The 26161-nt window shown below is 41.0% G+C and overlaps 1 protein-coding gene across 21 annotated transcripts in view; it reads left to right on the forward strand.

The window, feature by feature from the left end:
• The window catches only part of map2k5 (mitogen-activated protein kinase kinase 5), a 284907-nt gene that overhangs the window by 185769 nt on the left and 72977 nt on the right, over positions 1-26161 (forward strand). For 15 of the 21 annotated variants that reach the window (XR_015073772.1, XM_085968445.1, XM_085968462.1 and 12 more), the window contains 2 exons: positions 4608-4679; positions 25513-25542. Coding sequence is in view for 20 of the 21 variants with exons in the window: in XM_085968445.1 (XP_085824571.1) it covers positions 4608-4679; positions 25513-25542 (102 nt within the window). In the remaining variant the exon portion in view is untranslated. The remainder of the gene's footprint in view (positions 1-4607; positions 4680-25512; positions 25543-26161) is intronic. The other 6 variants (XM_085968465.1, XM_085968452.1, XM_085968457.1 and 3 more) reach the window with 2 other exon arrangements.

Raw genomic sequence — 26161 nt, forward strand, 5'->3', positions numbered from 1 at the left:
GCGGCTTAGGAGTCCCGTGCAGCGCCTGATTTAACGCCGCAATCACATTCAGGGGCGCAGCAACCCAATATCGCTGGAGGTGGCAATAAGTTGCGCCTGGCGATAAAATTTGCGCTTCGCCAATTCTAGCGCCCCGAGCGGGGCTATACCCAATTTCTCCCCCTATATCTTTAGTCATCCAGGCAGCTCTAGCTTTGGATGCCCTTCCTTTCCCCCTCGTGGGGATGCATCTAGTCTGTACCCAAACCATCTTCTCTTTGAAGGCCTCCTATTGCACATTTGCTGTTTTACCTGCCAATTTTTGATTCTAATCCAACTGGGCCAGATCCCTTTTCAGCTCACTGAAATTAGCCCTCCCCAGTTGAGTATTTTCACATTTGATTTTTCCTTGACCTTTTCCATAACTACTCCAAACCTAATGATATTGGCCCAGAACTTGGTGTCGGGGGCTTGCCGCGCGTGCAAGCCCCCGATGTGCGCTCACCCTGCGCGCCGACATCTGAAACCTGGCCCGCAGTGGATTTCCTTTCAGTGGCCAGGTTCTGATGTCGGCGCGCTGTGCTAACCTGACCCAGCGGCGTAGTTAGTGCGATGTGCCGGCTGGGATCAGGTGAGCACTGTTCAGCCAATCAGGGGAGGGTAAACTTCATTCATAAGTTTGAGAGTAAGAACTGTCAAACTCATGAGAAGTACTGCACCCCAAAACACTACTTAAACTTTAAATAAAATTTAAAAAAACATCCCAATCATTAAATTAAGTATAAATAAGTAAAAAAAATAATTTAAACAATTTTTTTTTTTTGAAAAAATAAATTTTTGATAAAAAGGGTCTAAAACTAAACTTACCTTATTGTAGATTCTTTAAAATAATAAACCTGTGGAAAAAAAAATTCTAAATTGCACTAAAACACCACTTACCTGTAAAAATAAATACTTACGTGTGCTTTTCACAAGCGTAAAGACTGGAGGCCTTTACACACGCGCAAATCCCCCAAAACAGAGGAAATCCAAGACGCACGCGCTGCCCTCTACAGCGCACACGCTAGCCTCTTCACCTCTTGGGTTAGAGGAGAGGAAATGCCGGTTTTCAGCGCATGCGCTGTGCATGCTGAAAACCGGCATTTCCTCCGGCCAGACGCGTGAGTACCCCTTCCGTACTCACGCGTTTGGGGAGGAATTACTGCCCCAATGTGATCACTAGCACCACACTTAGCTCTAGCCACTTTTGTTTTAGGTTAACAACTGAGCTGTGAACTAATCTGATCTGGATAAACATTAAGGGATAGAGGGAGAAAAGAATCAGCCAAATGCAGATTAGATTTGGATTCGGAAATCATTTGTAAACAGCGCTGAATACCAGTGGAAATGCAACCTCTCTTCAGGCAAAGGTTTTGCACAAGAAAATTGAAGGTGTTAAAACCCCTCACTCTTCCATTTAACAATTGATTGCTGAGTGTTTTGCTTTTAATACTCCTAAAGAACTTAAAATGTAGTTTTGCACTTATTGGGTTACCCTTTTGCCCTTCATTACTGTTGATTATAGCCAATTATCGCTGTGTAATTGAATGGGAAAAACTGCTTTATTTAATCATATAACCTGAAGGTTAATGTAAATTAGGTTTTGAAGGTACTCTGTAGTGGGAGAACCTATAATTAAAACTGGTTGCATGTTTTCTCATTCTTCTGGTAAAACACCAGATTTAATTTGATTTTTTTTACCACTGCCTATTCTCTTTGATACTTTTAATAATTTTCTTGCAAACAATAACATGTATTATTTGCCATCAGTTGGCTTGAAACTAATGGTTGAATTTGACCCATTCCCTAGAAATCTGAGAGCCTTCTGTGGCTGTGCCTCCTATTTTTCCTTTACAAAGAACAAATAAGTCAGATGCAGCAGACCAGCCTTAACTCAGTAATGAACCACTGATTTTATCACAAAGTACCTATTTGTACCTTTATCAGTCCTCTTCCAGTGATGTAGTATGACGACAGCAATATTGGAAAGTAAAAATTGGAGCCTATTAATCCCCTATTTTTTATATCTTGGCCTGTGAGTGAAATTTATATCACATTTAGAACACCATATTGATAATCATCGAAGGAATGTATGAAGAGTTTTAAGTGGAAATATTAACTGAATGTTATGTAGATTCCTTATTAAAACCCTTGCCTTCACTGCCTCTGCTGTATAATGGGGAGCAGATTTGTGGTTATGATTCAATCCTTGCTTGCCAGTTCCTCATGAGGATGAGGGTACAATCGGAGAGATTCTTTCCTGTACTTGCTAGAGTCCAGCTTAAGAACAGCATTGGTGGAGGCTGTGCCTGCTTGCCCTGTCTCACGAGGAAACTAACTGTGGGTGGATTCCTCATGAGGAGGCCTGTAAAGTGCTTTTTTTTCTAAATGGGAGGAGGTATACAACCTTTCTAACTCAGATTATTAGTAAACTGAAGTGCAAATATATAAAACTAGCTGGGGGAGCCCGGCTTTGCCAGGGCTGTTTTGGGCCGGGCGGTTTAAATCGAGTCCCAGGCTTTGGGGCCGGTCTGTCTGTCCGTGTGTGAATCTGCTGCCGGGCAACATTTCTACCTTTTAATAGCTTCAAAGATGAAAGTGAAAGTACTTATAAAACGTTTTTGGTAAATGTTATGTAATTTTTAAAAGAGATACTAACTCTTTCGAAGCTGGATTAGCAGAGTTTGAACTGGAAGTAAATGGGGTTTTTAGCTTGAGGCAATGGCTGCCAGATCCCTGAGATGAAAACGATTAGTCTCGCCCACAGACGCAGCGATTGGCCAACCATCAGGCGACTGAACTGTAGGATTGGTCAATCGTGCCGGCACAGGATTGGTCGACCTTGACGTCAGTCAATCAATGCTACTTAGCAGATAATGAGTTTAATTTTGAAGGTTTTTTGCATAACGCGCGAACAATTTTTGTCCGGCCGAAAAGTAAATACGCTTAGGACGGTTCTGGAATCGTCAGCTTTCTTTCGACGTAACGCACGTGTAGGTACGCTCTATAACTTTCGAGTTAATTCAAGACAGACAGACAGACGGAATGACAGACAGAAGTATCCTTTTATATATATACTAGCTGGAGTGCCCGGCGGTGCCGAGGCTTTTTCGAGGGCATGTTGTTGTTGGAAGAGAGAGAGCGAGCGACTGGGGGGAAGAGAGCGAGCGACTGGGGGGAAGAGAGCGAGCGACTGGGGGGAAGAGAGCGAGCGACTGGGGGGAAGAGAGCGAGCGACTGGGGGAAGAGAGCGAGCAACTGGGGGGAAGAGAGCGAGCGACTGGGGGGGAAGAGAGCGAGCGACTGGGGGGAAGAGAGCGAGCGACTGGGGGGAAGAGAGAGCGACTGGGGGGAAGAGAGAGAGCGACTGGGGGGAAGAGAGAGAGCGACTGGGGGGAAGAGAGAGAGCGACTGGGGGGAAGAGAGAGGGCGGGGAGGGGGGGAGGGGAGGGCAGGTGTGGGAGGGCGAGGAGGGGGAGAGGAGGGGGGTGAGGGGGGGGGAGAGAGACAGAGGGAAGGAGAGAGAGAGGGCGAGTGGCCCGCGGCCGCAAATGGAGCCAAGCCCCGAGAACAGGCGTGAGCCGGCTTGAGGCTGAGAGACGGCCACGCCCGGTTGCCGGGGTAACCCTTCCCCCCGTTCCAAGCCCCCGTCCTCCCGAGCACCGGCCGCGCCGCCCCGCCCCGCACTCCACTCCCGAGAGCCCCGCTCTCCGAGCCCCGCCTGCCCTGCAGTCCCGAGAGCCCCGCTCTCCGAGCCCCACCCCACCCCGCCCCGCCCCGCACTCCCGAGAGCCCCGCACTCCCGAGAGCCCCGCTCTCCGAGCCCCGGCCGAGCCGGCTTGAAGTCCGCCGATTGCGTCTGTGAGAGACGCCGCGTCTCAGCTGCTCCTGCTGCGCGCGCACCCTGACCCTCGTGGCTGACGCCGTTGCCCCGGGTAACGTGACACGGGGGGGGGGCGGGGTGAGGAGCTTAGCAGAAGCCGTGGGAGAATTACCTAGGTCGGGCCTGGCTGGGCAAGAAACACCCAGGCTTTCAGGCCTAACAAAAACGGGGAAAGGTAGGAAAAAGAATCTTCAGGTTAGAGAAAATATTTACAAATGAATGAAGTTTTTTTTTAAACAATTTAATAAATTCAATTTTATTTTGCTGGAAATGTATATTTGAAAAGAAAGACGCAGAAAGCAGGAAAAAGAATGGAAGCAAGATGGCGGCTACTCACCTCGGTTCAGAACGATAAGACCTCAAGGTCACTCTGTCGCTAATGAGCGGATAATGAGATGCTAATGAGCGGAATGTTGAAGGTTTTTCGGATACCGCGGGTGCGATTTTTGCCCGGCCGAAACGTAAATACGCTTAAGACCGTTTTGGAAAGGTAAGCTTTCTTTCGACGTAACGCACGCGTAGGTACGCTCTATAACTTTCGAGCGCACACCAGACAGACGCACACGTGATGACAGACAGACAGAAGGACAGACAGATCGACCGATTTATATATATCGATAGATAGATAGATGAAATCCAATTAGTTAGGTTTTTGATTATGGTTCAGAAATGCAATCCTTAAAGAGTTATTATATTCCTTTTACAGCCTGAAAGGATAGCGGGTGAACAGTACGGAATACATTCAGATGTGTGGAGTTTTGGGATCTCATTTATGGAGGTTGGTGAACATATCTAGTTACCTGTTACATCTTAAGAACGAGAAGAAATTTGTTTTCCCCCTTCTGACATTTATTTACTCCTTTCTCTATTTTCTCCTTAAAATGTGCAATTGGGTTCTGCTGTGATGAACAAATCACCTGACAGGCCTGTGGCTGAAGAATGCCTTCTGAGGTAAATCGCAAGAAGGCTGCGGGTGTCTGTGGAACCATGCCCTAGCATGAGTCAGAGCCTTCTGGAGAGGATGAGAAAATTACTGATTCAGTCACCCAGCCTACTAGGAGGTGCATGAGCTCAGCGCAAGCTGATTCTCTGGTTTAAACCCCACCTCCAGAACCTAGAGTGTGCACTCCAGCAAATTTCTAGCTCCATCTGTGGACGGGGCCAGAAATCCTAAGCCTCTTAGCCTCTAATTCCAATATTAGGCATGGGAATCTGACCAAACACATGATATCAGAATTCTTGGCGTACCTCCTATGCAACAACGGTGACTACGTTTCAAAGTTATTTGTTGTATGTGCAGCACTTTGGGATGTCCTGAGAGATGTGATAAGGCACTATATAAATGCAACTTCTTTTGTTTCTTGTTTTAATACACAATATTACAACTCATGATAATTGCAGTAAAATTAACCTGGATTATGCAGCTCACAACTGCCTCTAATAATCTTCTGATGTCAATGATAATTATTTTTAACAGGAAGGCCAGAGGCAATCTGGAGATGAAAGTGTTAATGTATATCCCATCACATGAGATACAAGACTGTCCAACCTCAATTCACATAGGACCCTTAGAACCCAGAGAGGGGACATTTTTAGTTGCTGCTGGATTGAAATTCATGCCCAAAAGGTGTAAGATCTATGTCGTAGAAAAACACTTGCTAGCATGATGCATGGAAAGCTACAGCCAGCGTATAATGTAAATCTTATGAGAAAATAAGCAAATAGCATGAAATTTACCCATGGATTTTGCATTACTTGTAATGTCTGCCAGTAGTTCAAAACCCTCATTTGGAACAGCTAGACATATGCGGCAGTATCTGGTGTATCTCGAGTTCAGTTGTTTGTAATGTTTCAATTTATTGAAGGGCATTGAACCCTTCAGTTAAAAGAATACTACACTTCAGTTCACTGATTTGTCCACATACTTACACTGTGTATTGCACATGGTAATTCTGTGATACTATTCCATTCAACTGACACAAAATGGTGGTTATTAGTAATTTAGATGCCCTAATAGGACTCGATAAAGAGCTGAACAGCCACATTTCAGCTTTGTTTATTCTGTAGCATTGCACCACTTCAATTTGTTTTGTACATTGCTGTCCATTGGTGACTGAGTTCATATTCTTCTGAAATTAAATTAGGCAATTACAATCCGTCAGACTAATAGATTGATTACAGTTCCTAGGCGCGAAATAGCCAGAAGTTCACCTTCCAAGTCTGTTTTCAGCACGTTTCTTGTCTTCATAAATCACGTTAAAGGAAGCATTTATTTAAAATACTAATTAATGTTAAGTGCCTATTTATGATCCTAAGGCAAGCCCCTATTAACGATTTATAATTTCCACATATGTGCTCAAACTAGAAGCAATGCAGTGATTTGATATTCAGGCTCAATATGCTTTCTGGTGTAAATTGTGATTTACTTTTTTCGTATATTGTAGCTCCTGCAATGGGCTGTGTGAAGAGCTCTATTGCTTTTATTACATTGAAATGGCTCAGCTGGATGGCTGAGCCATTCAGATACTATAATGTGCAGTAATTAAAACAAGTTCAAGTAGACATTTTTTTTATTAAAATCTTTGACAATGACTATGGAAATGAGGTAAAATGTCACATTCTCTATTTTACACCAGTTTAAATTCTAAGGTATTTGTCAGTACATACCATATAATTTTACTTTCCAAGGGCAAAACCCCATTATATTCTCCTGCGAGTCTTGAGGTGGCGTTATTCTACAATGATAGCGCAATGGTCTTCAATCAGCACTACTTTTAACTTTCATTACCATTTATTTTTATTTTATTGAGCCCATAGTATATACCTCCTAAGCCAGCACTGGTTAGTAGTGAGTAAAAAGTCCTGGTTTTGATTTCATACATAAACTGTCATCCATGCCTCTTGAATTGATCGCTTAATTACTCCTAACCAGAATTCTATCTACAGTATCTAGGAATTTCCATAGAAATCTGCAGTAAGGACTTTACACAGGAGCAAACTACTCTTCAGTGAGCCTGCGTTCTTCGGAAAGAGCACAAAACCCTGGAAATCTAAAACTCAAAAATAAATTGGGAAGTAAAATCATGGACGGATATATATGAAAAATCAGGAAATACGTTAAATGAGCGTAGCCTTATGCAAAAAGTCAGATGATATTAGTAAATTGGGTGCTGTGGTCAAAGATCCGAACCAGGTTTTGATCAATAGGTCATTAGAACCTAGGTTGCAGTGTTTGAAAGTAAATAAAATGTTGTGATGTATGGCTGAGAATGGTAAGGAAATTGATGAATGGTTTGGAAGGATGGACTAATGGTCTTCTCTTGCTCAAAACTATGTACAATGTAAATTGCTGGGGTTCTGCTTTCGTGGTGTAGTGTGTCCTCTGAACTCTCCCTCAGATTGGCACTTATTAGGCCCTAACAATGGTAGCTATTACAATTGGTGAAAATTGAGGTAGGGGAACAAGTTAAACATCTTTAAAAGTGAACATTTACCATCACAGTGAATATGTACAACCCATTATATATTATATCAGACTTTTTCTAATATAAATTGACCTATTAACCTTTTGTTTTTTTAAAGCTTTACAATAAGGCTTTCAGAATTAATTGATAAATTGGAATAAAGTAGATCACAGTTACTGACTATTCTATGTACTTGCTGCATTCTGCTGATCTTCAATTGAACAAGATACAAGGAGAGAGCATTTGGTCCGTTCAGATCCGCCAATAATCTAGCTCCTCTTTCACAACGGTTGAATTATAATTGAAAATTGTTTTATATGTTTGAATAAATATGCTTTAAAATTATTTTCTTGCTTTATTTTTGGTTATTTTTTTCCTTATCGCATTCCCTAGCTGAGTAGGCAGGCAAGCACCCTTGTTTCTAGGCCTGTGTCTATGTTACTGTTAACTAGCTGCTAGGTGTGGGGTGAGTGCAACCTTGACCAGCTAGACCGGCAGTTTTCCCTCCAAACTTATTCCTGACAGTTCACCTGTGATTAGGAACTCGCCATGATAAGAACCATAATAACTTGTTGTAATTAATGGAAAAACAGGTGTGCCAGAAACATGAATACAGTAATGATCTAACCTCAAGAGTAACTGAGGTCAGTGGCAGGACAGTGTAATTTAAAAAAATGCTGGAAATGTGCAGCAGATCCATCAGAATCTGTAAAGAGAAAAAAACAGCTTCATGTTTTTGCATGCCTTTCCCCAGAACAGAGGCTGTGTGTGGGGGCACTGCCATGCAATGCCATAGAGGTGAGACAGGTCCATTCCCCATTAGGCCATCTCAGCTATGCTACTTGCAAGGAGCTCCTGATTGGAAGCTAGATGCCAACCCTGCGAGGAGAGAGAGATAATTAGACTGAGCTTCCACCATGTTGCTCTTGTGCCATCTCCTGGCAGCTGGCCAGAAGCGACATCAAAGGTCCCATCCTAGTAGATCACCTGATCTTCTGACACATGAGGACTGGGGCCTGAAGGGCAACAATGAGAGAAGAAAATCAGTGGAAGAAAGAAGATACTCATAGGAAAATGCCTCGGGCAGACTGTAAACATAACCCACTCAGATGCAGGATTTCTTTGGTTAAATGTCACTTTTGTCACCAGATTTATTTGGCATATTGGTACCAATATGATGCAGGAAAATTTAATTTTAAGCAATGCACTTTAATGTTGCCCCAGTACCCTTCTTGTGTGATTCCCTTAATTCATCACTTCAAATTGCTTCTATTGCCAATGACCAACATCTAACCACCAATGCTTCATCCTTCCTTGGTGTATCAAACCTGTGTCTCACCACCCAGTCCATTGTTTCGCCACACAGGCCCCATTTTATGTAGAGTTAAGAGCATTATTACATCTATACATTCAGTACATAGCATTTCCATTCTTGATATAATGATTATCTGCAAGTTCAAGACAAAATCTATTATCTATACGGTACAAAAAATTCTCATACCCACCATTACGCTTTCATGACAATCTTGAGCCTAGAAATGACTGACTGCGATATTTGTATACAGAACACTTACGTGACATTCCTATGTCCACTATTTTAATGGTGACATTAACCCGTTCATTTCAAATAGTTTGGCTCTCCATTAAAATAGCGGACAGAGGAATGTGATACAAATGCATTAATGGGGCAATTTTCTACTTAACAGGGAGCCTCACCTGCCTGTCGCAATCACTGGCACACCACTCTTGATTTTCTGTCCACCAGTGATTTCCCGATATATACAGCCGGCAGGCAAGAGCCCCCCCAATCAGTAGCACAAACTTGGAAAATTGGCCCTTAAGTGTACGTCCCCTACCATTTGCAAACAGTAATTTCAAGGCTTTTGTGACAACCGTGGATGTTATTTATTTAATAGTTTCTCTTGGCTATTGTTTTTTCCTGTTTTATTCCCCCGCCTATCCCCAGTGTGTGTAATGCTGAGATTGGTATATTTTTTTTCTAAAGAAATTCAAATGAAGCATTTGATTTAACTGAAAGTATCAGATATGCCAGTAAACCTCTCCTGTGCCTATTTTATCTTTACAGTCCTTGTTCACTCTCTACCCCTTAATTTTTGTCACAAGTCATCGTCTCCGGAGTAAAGTGCACAGAACAATTTGGCTTTGTTGTATTTTGTTAATTGGCATGTCAGATGTTCCTCAGAGGGCCCCTTCAACATGATGTTTTTTTATTGAAGCGGTTTGAATGATACAGTGAGTTGAGTAGGCAAGGACAAAGGTTTCAGCGAGGGAAAAAAATGTGTCTTGAGATAGGTGAGTAACAGGCAAAAAAAGACTGACAAGGTCACTGCCGTCAAAGTAGCACCAGCAATTGAGGTAGAGAGATAATAGACACACCGTGTTAGTGTTAATTCCATTATATCAGCTACTGCCAGTCGAAGTGCGACAGTTGAATGCAGAGTGCACCAAGTGATTCATTTTGGAAAATGTTTGTAAGAACAAGTCGAATGGCGAATTCAGGTTGTTTATATCCTATGTAATTAATAATGTGAATTTGTGGAATATCTATATATTGTGTGTGCGCATTTATATATGTCATGTTTTTGAGCAGATTTTCACTATTGGTTGTCTTGATATACACAGAAGATGTTCAAGAAAATACATTTATTTTTTAAAAATCCTTTATTTCAGTTTCTCACCTTTGCACTCGAGCTGCCTAGAAGGCACTGATTCTTGCTGGTACACAATCCTATGGGGGCCCAACTGCCCTTCAGGACCTCGCCAAATGACCATTCTTAATACTCAGCATGTAGGCTGAGAAATGAACAGGCTATTCAACTGCAGGCAGCACCACAGCTCGGCCTGATCTTATCCTCACCTAGTATTCACATAGGCTCACTTTCCAGCAAGAGTCACTGAATAGCATTTGGGAGTAAGAATTAATTGTTCCTTTCTCCAGCCAAGAGGTGCTAAAATGAACCAACTCAGTACAGACTGTGAATTGAATCTTCTGGTCTGTGTGGCTTACTGCTACACCGGATAACACCTTTCTGAGTACCCTATTGGGAGACCCTATATTTTCTCTGTTCAGAGGGTAGTCTTGCTGTTTGTACCCCATTTAAAAAATGAAACTCTGAACAAAGAGATATGTTTTCTGCCCGTTTGTGTTTTTTCCTCATTTTTGTTTAATGACACTTGGATTTAAACAAAAATTTAAAAAAATCAACAGAGTAGACAAAAAACATTGAGGGAGGATCAGTGTTATTTGCACAACAGAATCTCAATTGCTCAGTTGTGACATGCTGGAAAAACTGAATGACATTTTCTGCATTTGCTTCATATTATAGCGGGCTGTGACGTCAGTAGTGTTTTCATGAAGCAAATGATGTCTGTATATTCCATACTTTCAAACGAGGCTTGAAAGCCATTCAAACCACTTTACAGGGGCAAAATAGCTCAGTGATTTTTAAAAGGAGTCTTGCTGATGAGACTTGCTGTATAAACTGGAAAAACTCCTTTATGTATGATTTGAAGCATTCCCTCTTGCTATTAGTGTGTGTAGTTACAATACTGTGTCTAACCCTCCCACCCTTTGCAAAAAAATACCTCAAGGTTACTGTTAGTCAGTGAGTCTAATGAGGACATTAATCCTATGTTTTTTTTATTATTTAATTTTTTTGTGAACAGGTTTTGAAACCTTTTCTGTCTCTTGCTGCCAAAAGTCATAAATTATTCTTATCCATTTGATTTATGGATGTTTAAAGCAACTCTGTTAACTCAAAGCAAATAAATTGTCATTTTTTTTTTAAAACAAGCGTTGTTGACAGATAACGAAATATAACAAGAAAAAATCCTCCGTACTTTGAATTGGACAAAAAGCAATTCATTGTCTTTGAGGGTGGTCCCCATACATCGCTTAAGTTTTTACATTTACATTAACAAAATATATTTTTGGAAATTTATTTTGTATCATTGCTTTTAAGCAAGAGAGATGGTACTTGATTATATAATATACAAAATATAAGCGATTTTTAACAACATAAAATAACGAAAGTATTCACATTGGGCACCGACAGTTTCTGCAAATTAACTATTCAGTGGCACCAGTTTCTATAATGTGACACTGTGGGCATGAGTCGGTAATGATTACTGGTGTCACCAGGTGAGTTATGTTGTACAACACAGCATTTACACTGCAGAGATTGCATCAAAATGAAGTGATTCAGCTTTGTATCAACATAAACTGTGTAATTTGGCAACCTTAGATCTGGTCCTGTGTAACGAGACAGGATTAATTAAAAATGTCCTAGTAAAGGATCCCCTTGGAATGAGTGACCATAACATGGTTGAATTCCATATTCAATTAGAGGGTGAGAAGGTTGGATCTCAAACAAGCGTGCTAAGCTTGAATAAAGGTCTATGAAGGTATGAGAGCGGAATTGAGTAGAGTGGATTGGGAAAATAGATTAAAGGGTAAGACGATACATGATCAGTGGTGTACATTTAAGGAGTTATTTTACAACTTCCAAAAAATATATATTCCACTGAGAAGAAAAGGGTGTAAAAGAAAAGACAGCCATCCATGGCTAAGTAAAGAAATTAAGGATAGTATTCGACTAAAAACAAGGGCATATAAGGTAGCCAAATCTAGTGGGAGGATAGAGGATTGGGAAAACTTTAAAAGACAGCAAAAAATAACAAAAAGATTGATTAAGAAAGGGAAGATAGATTATGAAAGTAAATTAGCAAAAAATATAAAAACAGATAGTAAGAGTTTTTATAGTTATATAAAAAGAAAAAGGGTGGCTAAAGTAAATGTTGGTCCCTTAGAGGATGAGACCGGGAAATTAATGGTGGGAAATATGGAGATGGCAAAAACACTGAATGAATATTTTATATCAGTCTTTAAAGTAGAAGACACTAAGAATATCCCAACACTGGACAAACAGGGGGCTAAAGGGGGGGAGGAGCTAAACACGATCAAAATCACTAAGGAAGTGGTACTCGGTAAAATAATGGGACTCAAGGCGGATAAATCACCTGGACCTGATGGCTTACATCCTAGGGTCTTGAGGGAAGTGGCGGTAGGGATTGTGGATGCATTGGTAATAATTTTCCAAAACTCCCTGGACTCGGCAATGGTCCCGGCAGACTGGAAAACTGCTAATGTAACACCCTTATTTAAAAAGGGCAGTAGACAGAAGGCTGGAAACTATAGACCGGTTAGCCTAACATCTGTGGTAGGTAAAATTTTGGAGTCCATTATTAAGGAGACAGTAACAGGACATTTGGATAATCATAATTTAATAGGACAAAGTCAGCATGGTTTTATGAAGGGGAAGTCATGTTTGACAAATTTGCTGGAGTTCTTTGAGGAAGTAACATATAGGGTGGATAAAGGGGAACCAGTGGACGTAGTGTATTTAGACTTCCAAAAGGCATTTGACAAGGTGCCACACAAAAGATTATTGCTTAAGATAAAAAATCACGGGATTGGGGGTAATATTCTGGCATGGATAGAGGATTGGCTATCTAACAGAAGGCAGAGAGTTGGGATAAATGGTTCATTCTCAGACTGGCAATCAGTAACTAGTGGTGTTCCGCAGGGGTCAGTGCTGGGTCCCCAACTCTTTACAATCTATATTAACGATTTGGAGGAGGGGACCGAGTGTAACATATCAAAGTTTGCAGATGATACTAAGATGGGGGGGAAAGTAGTGAGTGAGGAGGACATAAAAAACCTTCAAGGGGACATAGACAGGCTAAGTAAGTGGGCAGAGATTTGGCAGATGGAATACAATACTGGAAAGTGTGAGGTTATGCACTTTGGCAGGAAAAATCGTAGAGCAAGTTATTATCTTAATGGCAAGAAACTGGAAAGTACTGAAGTGCAAAGGGATCTGGGGGTCCTGGTGCACGAAACTCAAAAGGTTAGTATGCAGGTGCAGCAAGTGATTTAGAAGGCCAATGGAATGTTGGCTTTCATTGCTAGGGGGATAGAATATAAAAATAGGAAGGTATTGCTTCAGTTGTACAAGGTATTGGTGAGACCGCACCTGGAATACTGCGTACAGTTTTGGTGTCCACACTTAAGAAAGGACATACTTGCTCTCGAGTCAGTACAAAGAAGGTTCACTCAGTTAATCCCGGGGATGAGGGGATGGACATATGAGGAGAGGTTGAGTAGATTAGGACTCTACTCATTGGAGTTCAGAAGAATGAGAGGCGATCTTATTGAAACATATAAGATTGTGAAGGGGTTGGATCGGGTGGATGCAGGGAAGATGTTCCCGATGATGGGTGAAACTAGAACTAGGGGGCATAGTCTTAGAATAAGGGGCTGCTCTTTCAAAACTGAGATGAGGAACTACTTCACTCAGAGGGTGGTAGGTCCATGGAATATGCTGCCCCAAAAAGCTGTAGAAGCTACATCATTACATAAATTTAAAACAGAAATAGACAGTTTCCTAGAAGTAAAGGGAATTAAGGGTTACGGGGAGCGGGCAGGAATTTGGACATGAGTCTAGGTTCGGATCGGTCATGGCCCTGTGGGTAGCGGAGCGGGCCCAGGGGCCGTGTAGCCTGATCCTGCTCCTATTTCGTGTGTCTAATTCTGTTAGATGCAGGAGATGGTTCTGTGATAGTGGATTGGCAGTTAGGATCAGATCAGCCATGATCTTATTGAATGGCGGAGCAGGCTCGAGGGGCCGATTGGCCTACTCCTGCTCCTATTTCTTATGTTCTTATGTAATGTAACTTGGAAATTAAGTCAGCCAGATCTGATTCTAGCAAACCACGTGACACCTAAAGGAGATGGCTTCACGATGTTTTGTTTTTGAACCAGCTGCAATATAAGTGCATCTGGTGTGTTGACATGTCAGTTGTCTTTTAGCTACATTAAACTGCATAAAAATGAACTTTTATAAGTTGTGACATGTTAACACGTCACTATGAAATGTAACCATTATTTGGATGCTGGTGAGCAAAGCTCTGCACGTGTATACAATTATGCCTATAGAGAGAGCTGCCACTTTGCCTGACCAGAGAGCAGCACAGAGCTAGCAGTATAACTCGGGTCTGCTGGCTCTGCTTAAGCAGGACAGTCCCAAACAGGAATCTGAAGTATAGCAGCGTCATGTATCACTCTTGCTGTGCATCAAGTTAGAACTCAAAATTGAGTAATGCAGTGCTGTTTCAAGTGTTAACAATGCTAAACACACACAACCTCCAAAACCTGGTAACTCTGACTGTTTACCAAGGGGTATATTGAAAGCTAGCGACCACATGAAATTTTCCATCTAATGCAAAGTACAGTAGTCTGTTCACTGATGAACTTTATTCCCGCGATTATAGGAAAATCCATCATTTGTGTGGCATTCCATTTCCAACTGTTTCTCCTATAAATATTTTAAAATTCTACTTTAGTAAAAAGCCTTTATTTACTCTCAGTATTGTATCAAATTGACAAGAATCCCAGTCTACATGACACCTGATTGTGGTCAAGATTTGATAATTAGTTATCAGGGCAAACGAGGCTGTTCACTAACATTGATTTTGCATAACAAATGATGCAAACATGAATTTGTAAAACTGACAGTTGAACAAAAATCACAACGTGATTTCTGTATTAAAATAATCTGTAACTATTGAAATGCTACTGCTTTATCTAAATGTACAGTTCAGTAATTTTAAATGCACTCTGTTAAATTAGATTGAGTATATGTGTGCTTTTTGATGATGTAGGCTTGATGTAATGTATGGTAGTGCAGGTATAAATAGATTTCTTCCCAATGACCTGACACAAAAGAATGTTTGTGCTGATTATAATGTTTGCAATTCACCTTTGCATTTCTTTTTAAACTTTTTTTTTCAATGTCACATCATTAGCATTGACTTGTTTTCACTGAACAAATTAAGAACAAGAAGTTGGAACTAAATTACAGGCACTATGCTTTCAACGTTAATTTTTACGTAAAATAACTAATACCTATTCATAATGAATACTTCCGATGGCAGTTTGATATGTGTGTTTTTGAGAGGTGGTCATTTTAAATTGACAAGAAAATCGAAAGGTGAGGTTGTGGAAGAGGAGCAGTCGGTTAGCACTCTAGGGACTTGGAATGCAAGTAAGCTCTGCTAGCTGTAAGAGCCCTCCTTGAATTGGGTTTAGGATATTCTTAAACCCAGAGTGGATTTGAGTGCTGTAGTATGAAACATTTCATTATTATAATCGAATTGACATTGTGACTTAGCCCGCAGTGATGGTTGTGCGTGGAGATAGTGTCACACTGGTACTTTAGGGCAGTGTTGTCCAATATGTTAGCCATTAGCCAAATGTGGCAAATTGGGAATCCAAATGTGGCAAAATGCATTTCTGATTAGTAAATAAAAAATAGACACCATCGTTGAGCACGTGATTGCACTACTCGTATTCATATTGCGTATGCACGTGGACGTTAACCTTTTTGTAAGTTAGTTAGTATAATGGTAAGATGAGAAGCAGAGTATGCCAGTGTTTTTTTGATGGTTGTGAGTGCTTTACTTCTTTAAAGAATGGCGGTAGATGTTAAATAAATATATATTTGCCAGTATTGTGTGAGTATATGTAAGGTGATTTCCAATAAAATGAGAGCACATGGCTAAAACTGTGCCGCCATAGCTACAGTTGTGGCTAGTCAATGGTTCCTGTTGGACAACACTGCTTTAGGGGATGCTTTTTTGATGTTTCAAGAAAGAAAGAAAGACTTGCATTTATATAGCGCCTTTCACGACCACCGGACATCTCAAAGTGCTTTAAAGCCCATGAAGTACTTTCGAAGTGGAGTCACTGTTGTAATGTGGGAAACGCGGCAGCCAATTTGCGCACAGCAAGCTCCCACAAACAGCAATGTGATAATGACCAGATAATCTGGTTTTTTTTGTTATGTTGGTTGAGGGAGAAATATTGGCCAGGACACCGGGGATAACTCCCCTACTCCTCTTCGAAATAGTGCTGCAGGATCTTTTACATCCACCTGAGAGAGCAGACGGGGCTCTCGGTTTAACATCTCATCCGAAAGATGGCACCTCCGACAGTGCAGCGCTCCCTTAGCACTGCACTGGAGTGTCAGCCTAGCTTTATGTTCTCAAGTTCCTGGAGTGGGACTTGAACCCACAACCTTCTGACTCAGAGGCGAGTGTGCTACCAACTTAGCCACAGCTGGCACATTAAGGCAGTATAGAGGAAGTTTTACTCTGCATCAAGACCATGCCATTTCCAAATTTAATTCTGTCATGGTACAAAAATGTTCCATTTCCTGGCACTGACATCCTCATCTTGAGCATTTACATTTTTGGAAGAAAATAAAAAGATGGGAACGGTGGAGATTTGAGGGAACAGCTTTAACTTATTAGCTTTGTCTCTGGCAGGATCTTCTTTGTATTCAATACAAACAGAAGCCATATTATAGTACAGTATTTGCATATAGAATAGCTACTACCCTGTGCTACCGTGTTTATCATTATTACATGCTGGTTCCCAACACCAGCGTAATCTGTCACCAATCTGCACCCAAAGATACTTTTTATCATTGTACGCATACTATGTTTAGTGTGTTTGTGAAATTGTAAGTAATTTCCTAGAAATTTCTCAGCATACAAACAAAATGTTATTTATTTAGCACTTTTCATGTCCTCTTGACGTCCCAAATCACTTCATAACCAATTAAGTACTTCTGAAGCGTAGTCAGTCAGTCTTTTATTTTGTAGCAATATGGTATGTTCTATCTATGGCTATCTTCTGGGATTTGTTTAAAATGACAGTGTTCCTTAATACAGTTTTTTAGCAGTTGAATCAATAACGCTGCAATTCTGCCACTGACAATCTGCCAAATAAATTGTGTAGAAAAAGTGCTGTTTTCAACAAAAACATTAAATGCAGAGTAACTTCTCCCTTTACCTATTTTCTTTCAGTTATTTGCTGATTTTTTTCTCCTTACCCCTCTTGAATGCGCTGATTTGTGCAGGGGTATGGCTGCACAGGCACCGGAAATCCTGTGGTACCTTGTCCAATTCTTTTTGTGAGAGTTTGGATGTGGAGTGTTTGTGATCTGTTTGATTTTTATTGGGGTCCACTTCCAATCCAAACCAATCCTAGCCTGAAGCTGTGCTTATTGATGTCCACACACTTTTAGTCCCTGGACAACAATAAGAAGGCTCTGCAGCTTTTTCTTTTCATAACCAGGGTTGCTGAGGCAAATTATAGCATCAACCACCAACCCAGCTAAGATCGGTTACAAATAACAGATCTAACCTCGGATGTTCCTAGTCCATATTGCTTTACGTGTTGGACTTAGCCTCTGAGCGGAGGTTGTGGGGAAGAAAGGGTAGGGCCACCATTGTCATTGTAAAGGGATATGGAGAAAAGGCAGGAAATTTGTCTTAAAAAGACAGCTGCCATGCCTAACAAAACTGGTCTGCGAACCTGATGGGCCAAATGGTCTACTCCTCTGTATAACTGCATGTTCCCACCTACCTGTCCTCAGATCCGATTGGAGTGAGGCAGAATCACTCTGAAGCCTTTTCAAAATTGCCTTTCTAAGAAAAAAGTCATTTTAATTACCCTGGGGAGGGATGACAGTAAGTATCTTTGTTTTTAACAAAAAATTAATAAATCGGATAGAATATTTTGGAAGAAGATTGGTCCTTGGATTTTAATCATCTAAGTTGGCTCTGGCTAAATATAGTGCACAAACGCAAAGGTTCTGTTGAGGAATAGGGGACAGAGAGTTAATTAAACCTCAAGGCGATAACCAATACAGTACTTTTAATGAACTCAAAAGTTTGCCCCCATTCCAGAATGAAGCTTGCATGTCGTTCCTTTACTGTGGCCAATACTAGACTATCAGCACATGGTCCCTTTAAGGAAACATGCAGCATTACTTTCACAATTTTAAATTAAGTTCTTCAAACACATGACTGTGTCAGGGATTTGTGCCTTCTCACATCTAATCTGATCGCATTATGATAAGTTACCTACTAATTACAGCTGAAAGAGTAATTGCTGTTAAAATATGTTCATATTTTAGGAGACCGGGTACAGTGCAATGGGTACCTTGCATATTCTGGTACCTTGCCCATAAGAATGCTGAGGCTAGTTATGATTGTACTGCTGCCCCTGCCTGAGATCGTATGCAATTGATAACTCCTAATAATTACAACCCACTTTATTTTTCTTAAATTTCAAAATAACAGCAGCAGCCCTTACAAAGTTCTTGGTTGAAATATAATCTTTGATTGTGGCCTTGACAGAAGAGTAAGTAAACCTTGTACAGAAAGGGTTAAAATTCTCTTGGCAACACAGTGCCACAGTGTAGCAGATGCCTGTAATACATAACTATGGCCATGGTATTAACAGCAGCTGTTCGACTAGAGGCCATCTACATTAACATTTGGGGGCAGCAATAAACAAAATAACTGTCAAGCCTCTTTTGCAAGTGCCAGCCTTATGTAGATCAAAAGGTTAAAAAAATTGCAAAAAGAAACCTGTGTTAAAATTAACTTGGCAGCAACAAGACTCAAAATGATGCATTACAATAAAGCCAGGGATATATGCCAAACATTCAAAATAGTGCAATGGTGCACCATCTTCCAGAGGTGCCAAAACACTGATGAAATCGTGGTCTGCCGTTAATTGCAGTTTTCAGTAACATTGGAAGTAGGGGAATGAGAAGAGTAAAGGTACTTGTGCCTTAGGGGAGGGTCATGAATTAATAATTGCCATGTGCCGGATGAGCCCTGTCATAGGAGCAGAAATGAGGAAGTTGCCTCGCAGAGGGCTATCAATCACTCACTGACCATAACTTCCAGTAATTAGTGTATTTTATGGTCACTTGCTTCAGTGGCTCGGAAGCACATATGCTCCAGTCGTGGCTAAACTTTGCTGAAGTAATATTCCAGAATGATTTATCTGCATGCTGCACTGGGATGTAACCCTATACTGGTTGGAGCTTAGAGCTTAGCTGCATGCGAACGGCAATAAGTGTTAGTTTAGATACATACAATTTACAGAGGTTAAGACCTCCATTCTATTACACTCAGCTGCAATCTCAGTTTATACAGTTAGGCTACAAGGCAAGTATTTTCTTTCACCTATTCCAAATAAAATGCACAGTAGCACCTGGTAAAAGAACAGTCAGTAGATTTATTTTTTAATTACAGTGCAAAAGCATGTGTTTTAAATGTTTTTTTTAAAGAAGCTGCATAGTTAATTCAGTCATGAAGTCATTTTTTATTGCACAAAAGGTATCTCTGAGGTGATTAGGGCATATCTCTTCCTAACCATGATGAGGTATTAGTGACCCGCCTCCCTCTGTGGTTCCAAACATGAAGCAAATGTGTCACTTCATCACTTTGTTACTTGCATTTGTGCTGATTCACAGGGGTGAAGATTCCACAGGTTATCAGCTAATGGCTGTTATACATTAAAAATTGAAGCCACTCTCTCACTCACTCACGCACGCGCGCGCACACACACACACACACACACAGCCCTTTCAAGGCTTTGCTCTTAAGCCCCGGACAGTTTCCTCAAGTGCAGCTGTGAACTAGCTGCTGAAGATTAAATTAATTTGTAATGCTTTCTTGTCCTTCCTCTGTAAATCCTGCACATTTAATAGAAGCGCCACTTCAAGTTGGCTCTGTACTTTCTAGACTGTGCCATGACCTTTTGTTGTCAAGTTAACCTCACAAGCATCTTGTTTTCACTTCAGAGAAACGAAGGCTTTTAAATCCATTTGGATTTTACCACTCTGTAGGAAGATAAGAGAATTGATTTGGGATTAGTAATAAATCACATCCCTACTCTGAAGTATTAAATATGATATGTTGGCTTGACAGAGATTTGAACAGGCAATTTAAATATTATGCCATTTCACTGAACTATGTGTGTATATGTAATATATAAATTACCATATTAAAATCTTAAAATTCTCCATAAGATAGGGGCATATTCGACATAGATTGACGCTAAATTGGCATCTCACTCAAAGGCCATAGATGGTGTGGAAAGTGGAATAATATCACCCTGGTGCAGTCGTGGGCGCTCTTCCAATACTGGAGCTGAGGCACATTGTTGGGACAAAGTTGGGTTTTTTTAACTTTGCAACTACCTGTGCTGTGCCTGACCTGGAAATAATTGATACTTGCACTCAGTGTTTGAAATGGAAAGTGTCCTATTCTCCAGCACTAACATCAATTCACCTCAAAAGAAAGCAAATTAAATCGCACCAAAAATGAATTAACAGCAGCCATTTTTAAAAGTTATTTTTGCAATTATTATCTTTCTGAACTAGCTTTCCATAACAAGCTTGTAAAATTCTAATAGTTTAATTTCATTTTGATATTGACTACAGATATTGTGCAGTTCTTATGTATTTTCTACTACATTTTGTCCATTTAAAAAGTCTTTGTATTTTGTATATTAAACATCAGGATGTGTTGCAGAGCCTGACATTATACGAGCCAACGGTAATTTTATGTAATGATGATCTCTTATGGCATTATTCATCGTCTGGAACGCTGCTGGGATGTTTAGCTGTTAACCTGGGCTGTGCCTTTAAGACTACTGGTCTGTGTAAGTTGTTGAGGTCAATTAAAGAGCAGTTGTAATTGGTTGTAAATTGCAGACTCCAGGTTAATAACTGGCTTTCTTTCTTTCCTAATAGATCGTTTTACATCTGTAACAAAGTGTGATGTCTAGAGTGTGACAGATGCAGACTAGATGCAAGACTTTTATTTGCACTCGCAACCAATTAATTATTTTAAAGTGTAGTCGCTGCTGTTTTGTAGGCAAATACAGTAGCTAATTTATGCAAATCAAGGTCCCACAAACAATAATGAGATAAATTGAACTGTTTTTGGTGGTGTTGGTTGAGGGATAAATGTTGGGCAGGACACTGGACGATCCCCTCCGCTCTTCTTCAAATGGTGCTAGCTGAGAAAGCAGACAAGATCTTGGTTTAACATCTCATCCAAAAGACAGCATTTCTGATGGTATTCCACGGAAGTGTCAGTTTAGATTATGTGCTGAAATCCTGGAATGGGGCTTGAACCTTCTAATGTAGAATTGAGAGTGCTACCAAACTGATCCACGGTTGATACAGTGACTCCTGAAATCAATTGGAAAGTATTTTCTGTGCCTCCCTCACATCAGTTAGAAGATGCTCAGGTCAATTACAGGTCGCACCTTTTTTTAAGTGCAGCACAGAGATATGCATGAAAATTTGTTAGGCATAAATGCATGCTAGATATTTCATTTTTATTTTAATAAATCGACCTCCCATGGCATTGCATGTGGAGAGTCAAGACTAAGTGTCTTCAGGTGAATCAGGTTTAGACGACGGGGTAATTAGACCAGGCATGCGGACGTAAACGTGCCCATTTTAAAAGTTGAACATTGTCATTTTTTTTATACATTTCCATCATAAATTCCTTTGTCCACATTTACAAAGAAAACTGTTCATGTGAACTTGCCAAGCTGTATTTGCACCCTCCCGCCAGTGGTGGCGCTGCAATGCCTCTGCTAATGGGAGGGTATAGTTACAGTGCAACAGTTTAACGTAGGCAATTGCCATCATAAATCTAGACATAGGAATTTATAATGGTAAAGGTTGATGGGTAGCACACACCGACATAAGATTTCTTATATACAGATGTTTGCGATTCAACAATATAAAATGTAACCAGTTTTGAAGCTAGCTTAAAAGCCCGCAGCACCTTATTCTTAGCTCAGGATTTGAAAGGGGACAAAATAGAGGTCAAAGCACCTTTCCCCATGAGAGAGAGGTTATTCGACCTCTCGTGTATTTCCTCCTAGCTGATCCAACAGAAGTATTAACAGAGGGATTAATTTATGTGCCCATGCAGCATAGACGAATCTAATGAAACATAGAAACTAGGAGCAGGAGTAGGCCATTCGGACCTTCGAGCCTGCTCCGCCATTCAATGAGATCATGGCTGATCATCCAAACCCTAGCACCCGGTCCCTACACCGACAGCCATCCCACCCAAGCCCCATCCCCGTAACCCCACGTATTTAATCCCCCCTAACACTAAGGGCCAATTTTTATCATGGCCAATCAACCTAACCCACACATCTTTGGACTGTGGGAGGAAACCGGAGCACCCGGAGGAAACCCACGCAAACACGGGGAGAATGTGCAAACTCCACACAGTCACCCGAGGCCGGATTTGAACCCGGGTCCCTGGCGCTGTGAGGCAACAGTGCTAACCACTATGCCACCGTGTGGAAAAAATGTTTGCTGTTGACTGGCTGATGCACATGACCAGAAGGAAATAAAGACTTGTATAACATTTTATCGGGCTTTCAGAAACTCCCAATGCACTTTGTATATAATTAATTACTTCAGAAGCGCACCTATGGTTGTTTTATAGGCAAGCACAGCAAAATCGCACAACCAACAATGAGCTAAATGACCAATTGATTTATTTTTGTTGTGTAGTGACTGAGGGAGGAATATTGGCCAGGACACTCTGAAAACTACCTTCTTTAAATAGTGATCTGTCTGGGCAAGTACATAGGCCCCCTCCCTATTCACTCCCCACACACGTATATGTACTATAATAATAGTATTATTGGATTGGTGAGTGAGTAACATTTTCAGCTTGTACACTTTAAGTGTGAAAAACACTGCATTATGATTGTAGACTTTGGGCTGGATTTTGTCAATGGGGACGTGACTCCCACTTTTTGGGTTGTAGCCCCGCCTCCATTGGTTTGTGGCCAACTCACGCTACTTTCCCTTGATTGACCTTGTTGAGCCCGCTCAGCAGGCCAATTAAGGGACACCCGGTTACAGGTGACGTCAGGGATTGACATTTCATCTGTCAAGAGCTTTTGACAGATGAAATATCAGCGTTTGACAGCTCTGTGAAGCTGCCAAACACTGACAATCTGTCTTCTAACTTGAGTCCTTCTCCACAGACTCGGTTAGAAATCTCTCCAGAACAGAAATCTGAATGCTGCAACTTTTGACAGCTCGCGGCCACTCTGCTTTCTGTGCCGGTGAGATGAGGGACTCCCGAGACCTGAAGGAAGGAAGCCTGCATTAGTAAGTAAAGGTAAGTAAAACTTATTTAAACACTTTACACACACCAAACACACTTACCTCTGCATTCATGCACCCATCACTCACCTGAACACCGGACATCTCGAACCCTTCAGCCCGACAATCCGCCTCGCTAACTTGGCGTGGTTTGGAGCCGTCGGGAAGCCCACACTTCAGGGCTAAAAATAGGGATTAGGCCAAAAACTGCCTGTTAACGGGCAGTTAATTGGCACTAATCCCCTTCCCGCCTCGGGGAGGCGGCTCCCAGCACAGTTCGGGTACCCGCCTCCTGGGAAACGGGCATGGAGGCGGGTTGGGGGGTGGGAAGGGTTCGTGCCCCCCGATTCTGCAATTTTCCCCCCACTTCCGCCTCCAAACCCACCTCCTCGGGGCTTGGAAATTCGAGCCCTTTGTCTGTGAATACGGATTATGTCTTGAGAGCCTTTTGAGCTATATAATAATAGGGTATAATATTGATTACAAATCTCATCATGGAAGCAGTTTTAGATAATAATTGAGTAACGCACAAGATTTTCACTATTAAAGCACGTTGGCTTCCTCAATAGCTAATTTTTAAAGGTAACGTGGTACTGAGCTATGCAGACCTGGTTCAATTTGCAGTTTGCACTGTGTTAGCTGATCACAGCCTGGGTGGCAGTGAGAGTGCTATGGTTGGCCTCAGCACCCTTGGATAGGGAAGGGAAAATCAGTCAGGGATCCCACTCTTGCTATCCAATTTACCTTCTGCTGGAAAGTGCCTGTGTGCGTGGGGTGGGTGAGGAAAGAATCCTATTTGGTTGTTAGGCCTTGGTTTTTTTTTCCCCCTAATTATTGAATAGCCTGCCAGCACTCGCTGTCTGGGCTTAGATACGAAGAATGACCATTTGAGTAAAATACCAGAGGGTATCCAGTGCCTTCCAACTTTACCCCAGCAGGAGTAAATATCTTCAAGAGAGGGAGAAGGGGACAGAATTGGCAAAAACATTGGCTTAACTATAATTCTCCACCTACCTCCATTGCATGCTGGTAACTATATACACTGGATAACCTAATAATACTATTTATGACTACATGTGCACTTGCAAAGAGCAGGAGAATGAACAAATAATTTGCGATTTCAGAGAAGTCCCTGTATACTGGATGTCTGACTTCAGAGATGTAAAAGTTACAAAAAATGTATATGCATTTTCTGACTTGATCGTCCAGTGATAATATATTGGTTTGAATTTCCAGAATTGCTAAATAGTAATGACCAAGAGCACACATTAGTGGACTAAATTGTTTAATCTTAACATGCGGTGCTCTCAGCCACAACATACAAAACTCCACTCATTTCTTATTACTTATACAGTAATGATCTTAAAAGCATTCAGCAACAAAGTATTTTATTTTCCTGAAGTGATTCTTACATTATCCCATAATGCACTCTAGTTAGCTATTCACATTCCAGGAAATGGTCTGTGGCATCAGATGCTTTAATGATATTGTAGGAAGCCTCTTTTTACCCCTTTCACTGAAACAGATAAAACTTGCACCATTCCTATGTAGCACTGAAAAAAATGTATTCATGTGTCTGCGAAATCTGTGATTTGGACTCAGAAGCGGAACGGTGGTTGATAATTTTCATCAGGGCCGCATCCTTCTGGAGATACAGCCTCTTTCAACCCCTGGTGATACTGAAACAGGGAAAATTAAGAAGGACATTAGAGCTTCATTAAATCTGAAGCACATTTAGTACAGTGAAATATCTGCAGGCTATTTCTTAGAAGATTACACACTATGCTCTGTGTTCCCTTTTCTTTTAAAATAGCTCAGTGTAGGAATTTATACATGATTAAAATAAAATCCAATATTAGACCTGTGTTTAAATGACCTTTTTTTAAAAAAAACTTTTGCATTTGAGAAGTGTTTTTAAAGATAATATTGTGAAGTGTTAATTTGACTTGGGTTTTATTATGGTAGAACTCAAGCTCTTGTCTTACAGTGAGACTATGCCCCACATGCAGATCCATAACTAGACAAATATTATTTCCTTTTGCAGCTTGCTCTTGGGAGGTTTCCATATCCTCAGGTAAGATTGTTCATTACTGGCTTTTGCCACCATGACATTCATCCCTATGTATGAAGGTGCAAGGGAGCAATCTTGAAAGTTTGTGCCACATACAAATAAAGCTGCAGTGTTAAATTGAAATATGTTATCTTTCTAGTGCTTTGGAAACCATTTTATCCCCTCTTTCTCTCCTCCCCAGCTCCCCCTTTCCCCCCCACCCCCCCCTGGCCGTGGCCTGTATAGACCGAGCAGCCTCGGGCTTGTCTGATTTAAAAGTGTTGTCGGCCTACACTCTTTGAGCATCCATTAACTTGTTATTATTATGCAAATAAGAATTATATTACACATACAAATATATGCATGGTTAGATTATGCGTATGTGTCACAAACATGGTTATTGAATAATCAGTTCGGATTTGCTCCTCTTGCTGATATTTTCTTTTCTCCCCCCCCCAAAGTTTTTAAAAATAATGCCAATGACTCTTGTGTCTGTTTTTGAAGGATTTCCAATTACTGTTGCATGTTATACAGCTTCTAAGCTGGTTGATGCAAGTCTGCATATTAACCAAGTGTATGATTGATTGAATATTACATATATGATTTACTAGATCTACTGGTGCAAGTATAAGAAATTTTGCTT

This window comes from Somniosus microcephalus, chromosome 27 (genome assembly GCF_052327205.1).
Source record: "Somniosus microcephalus isolate GS21.2 chromosome 27, FLI_Smic_1.0, whole genome shotgun sequence".
Taxonomy (NCBI): domain Eukaryota; kingdom Metazoa; phylum Chordata; class Chondrichthyes; order Squaliformes; family Somniosidae; genus Somniosus; species Somniosus microcephalus.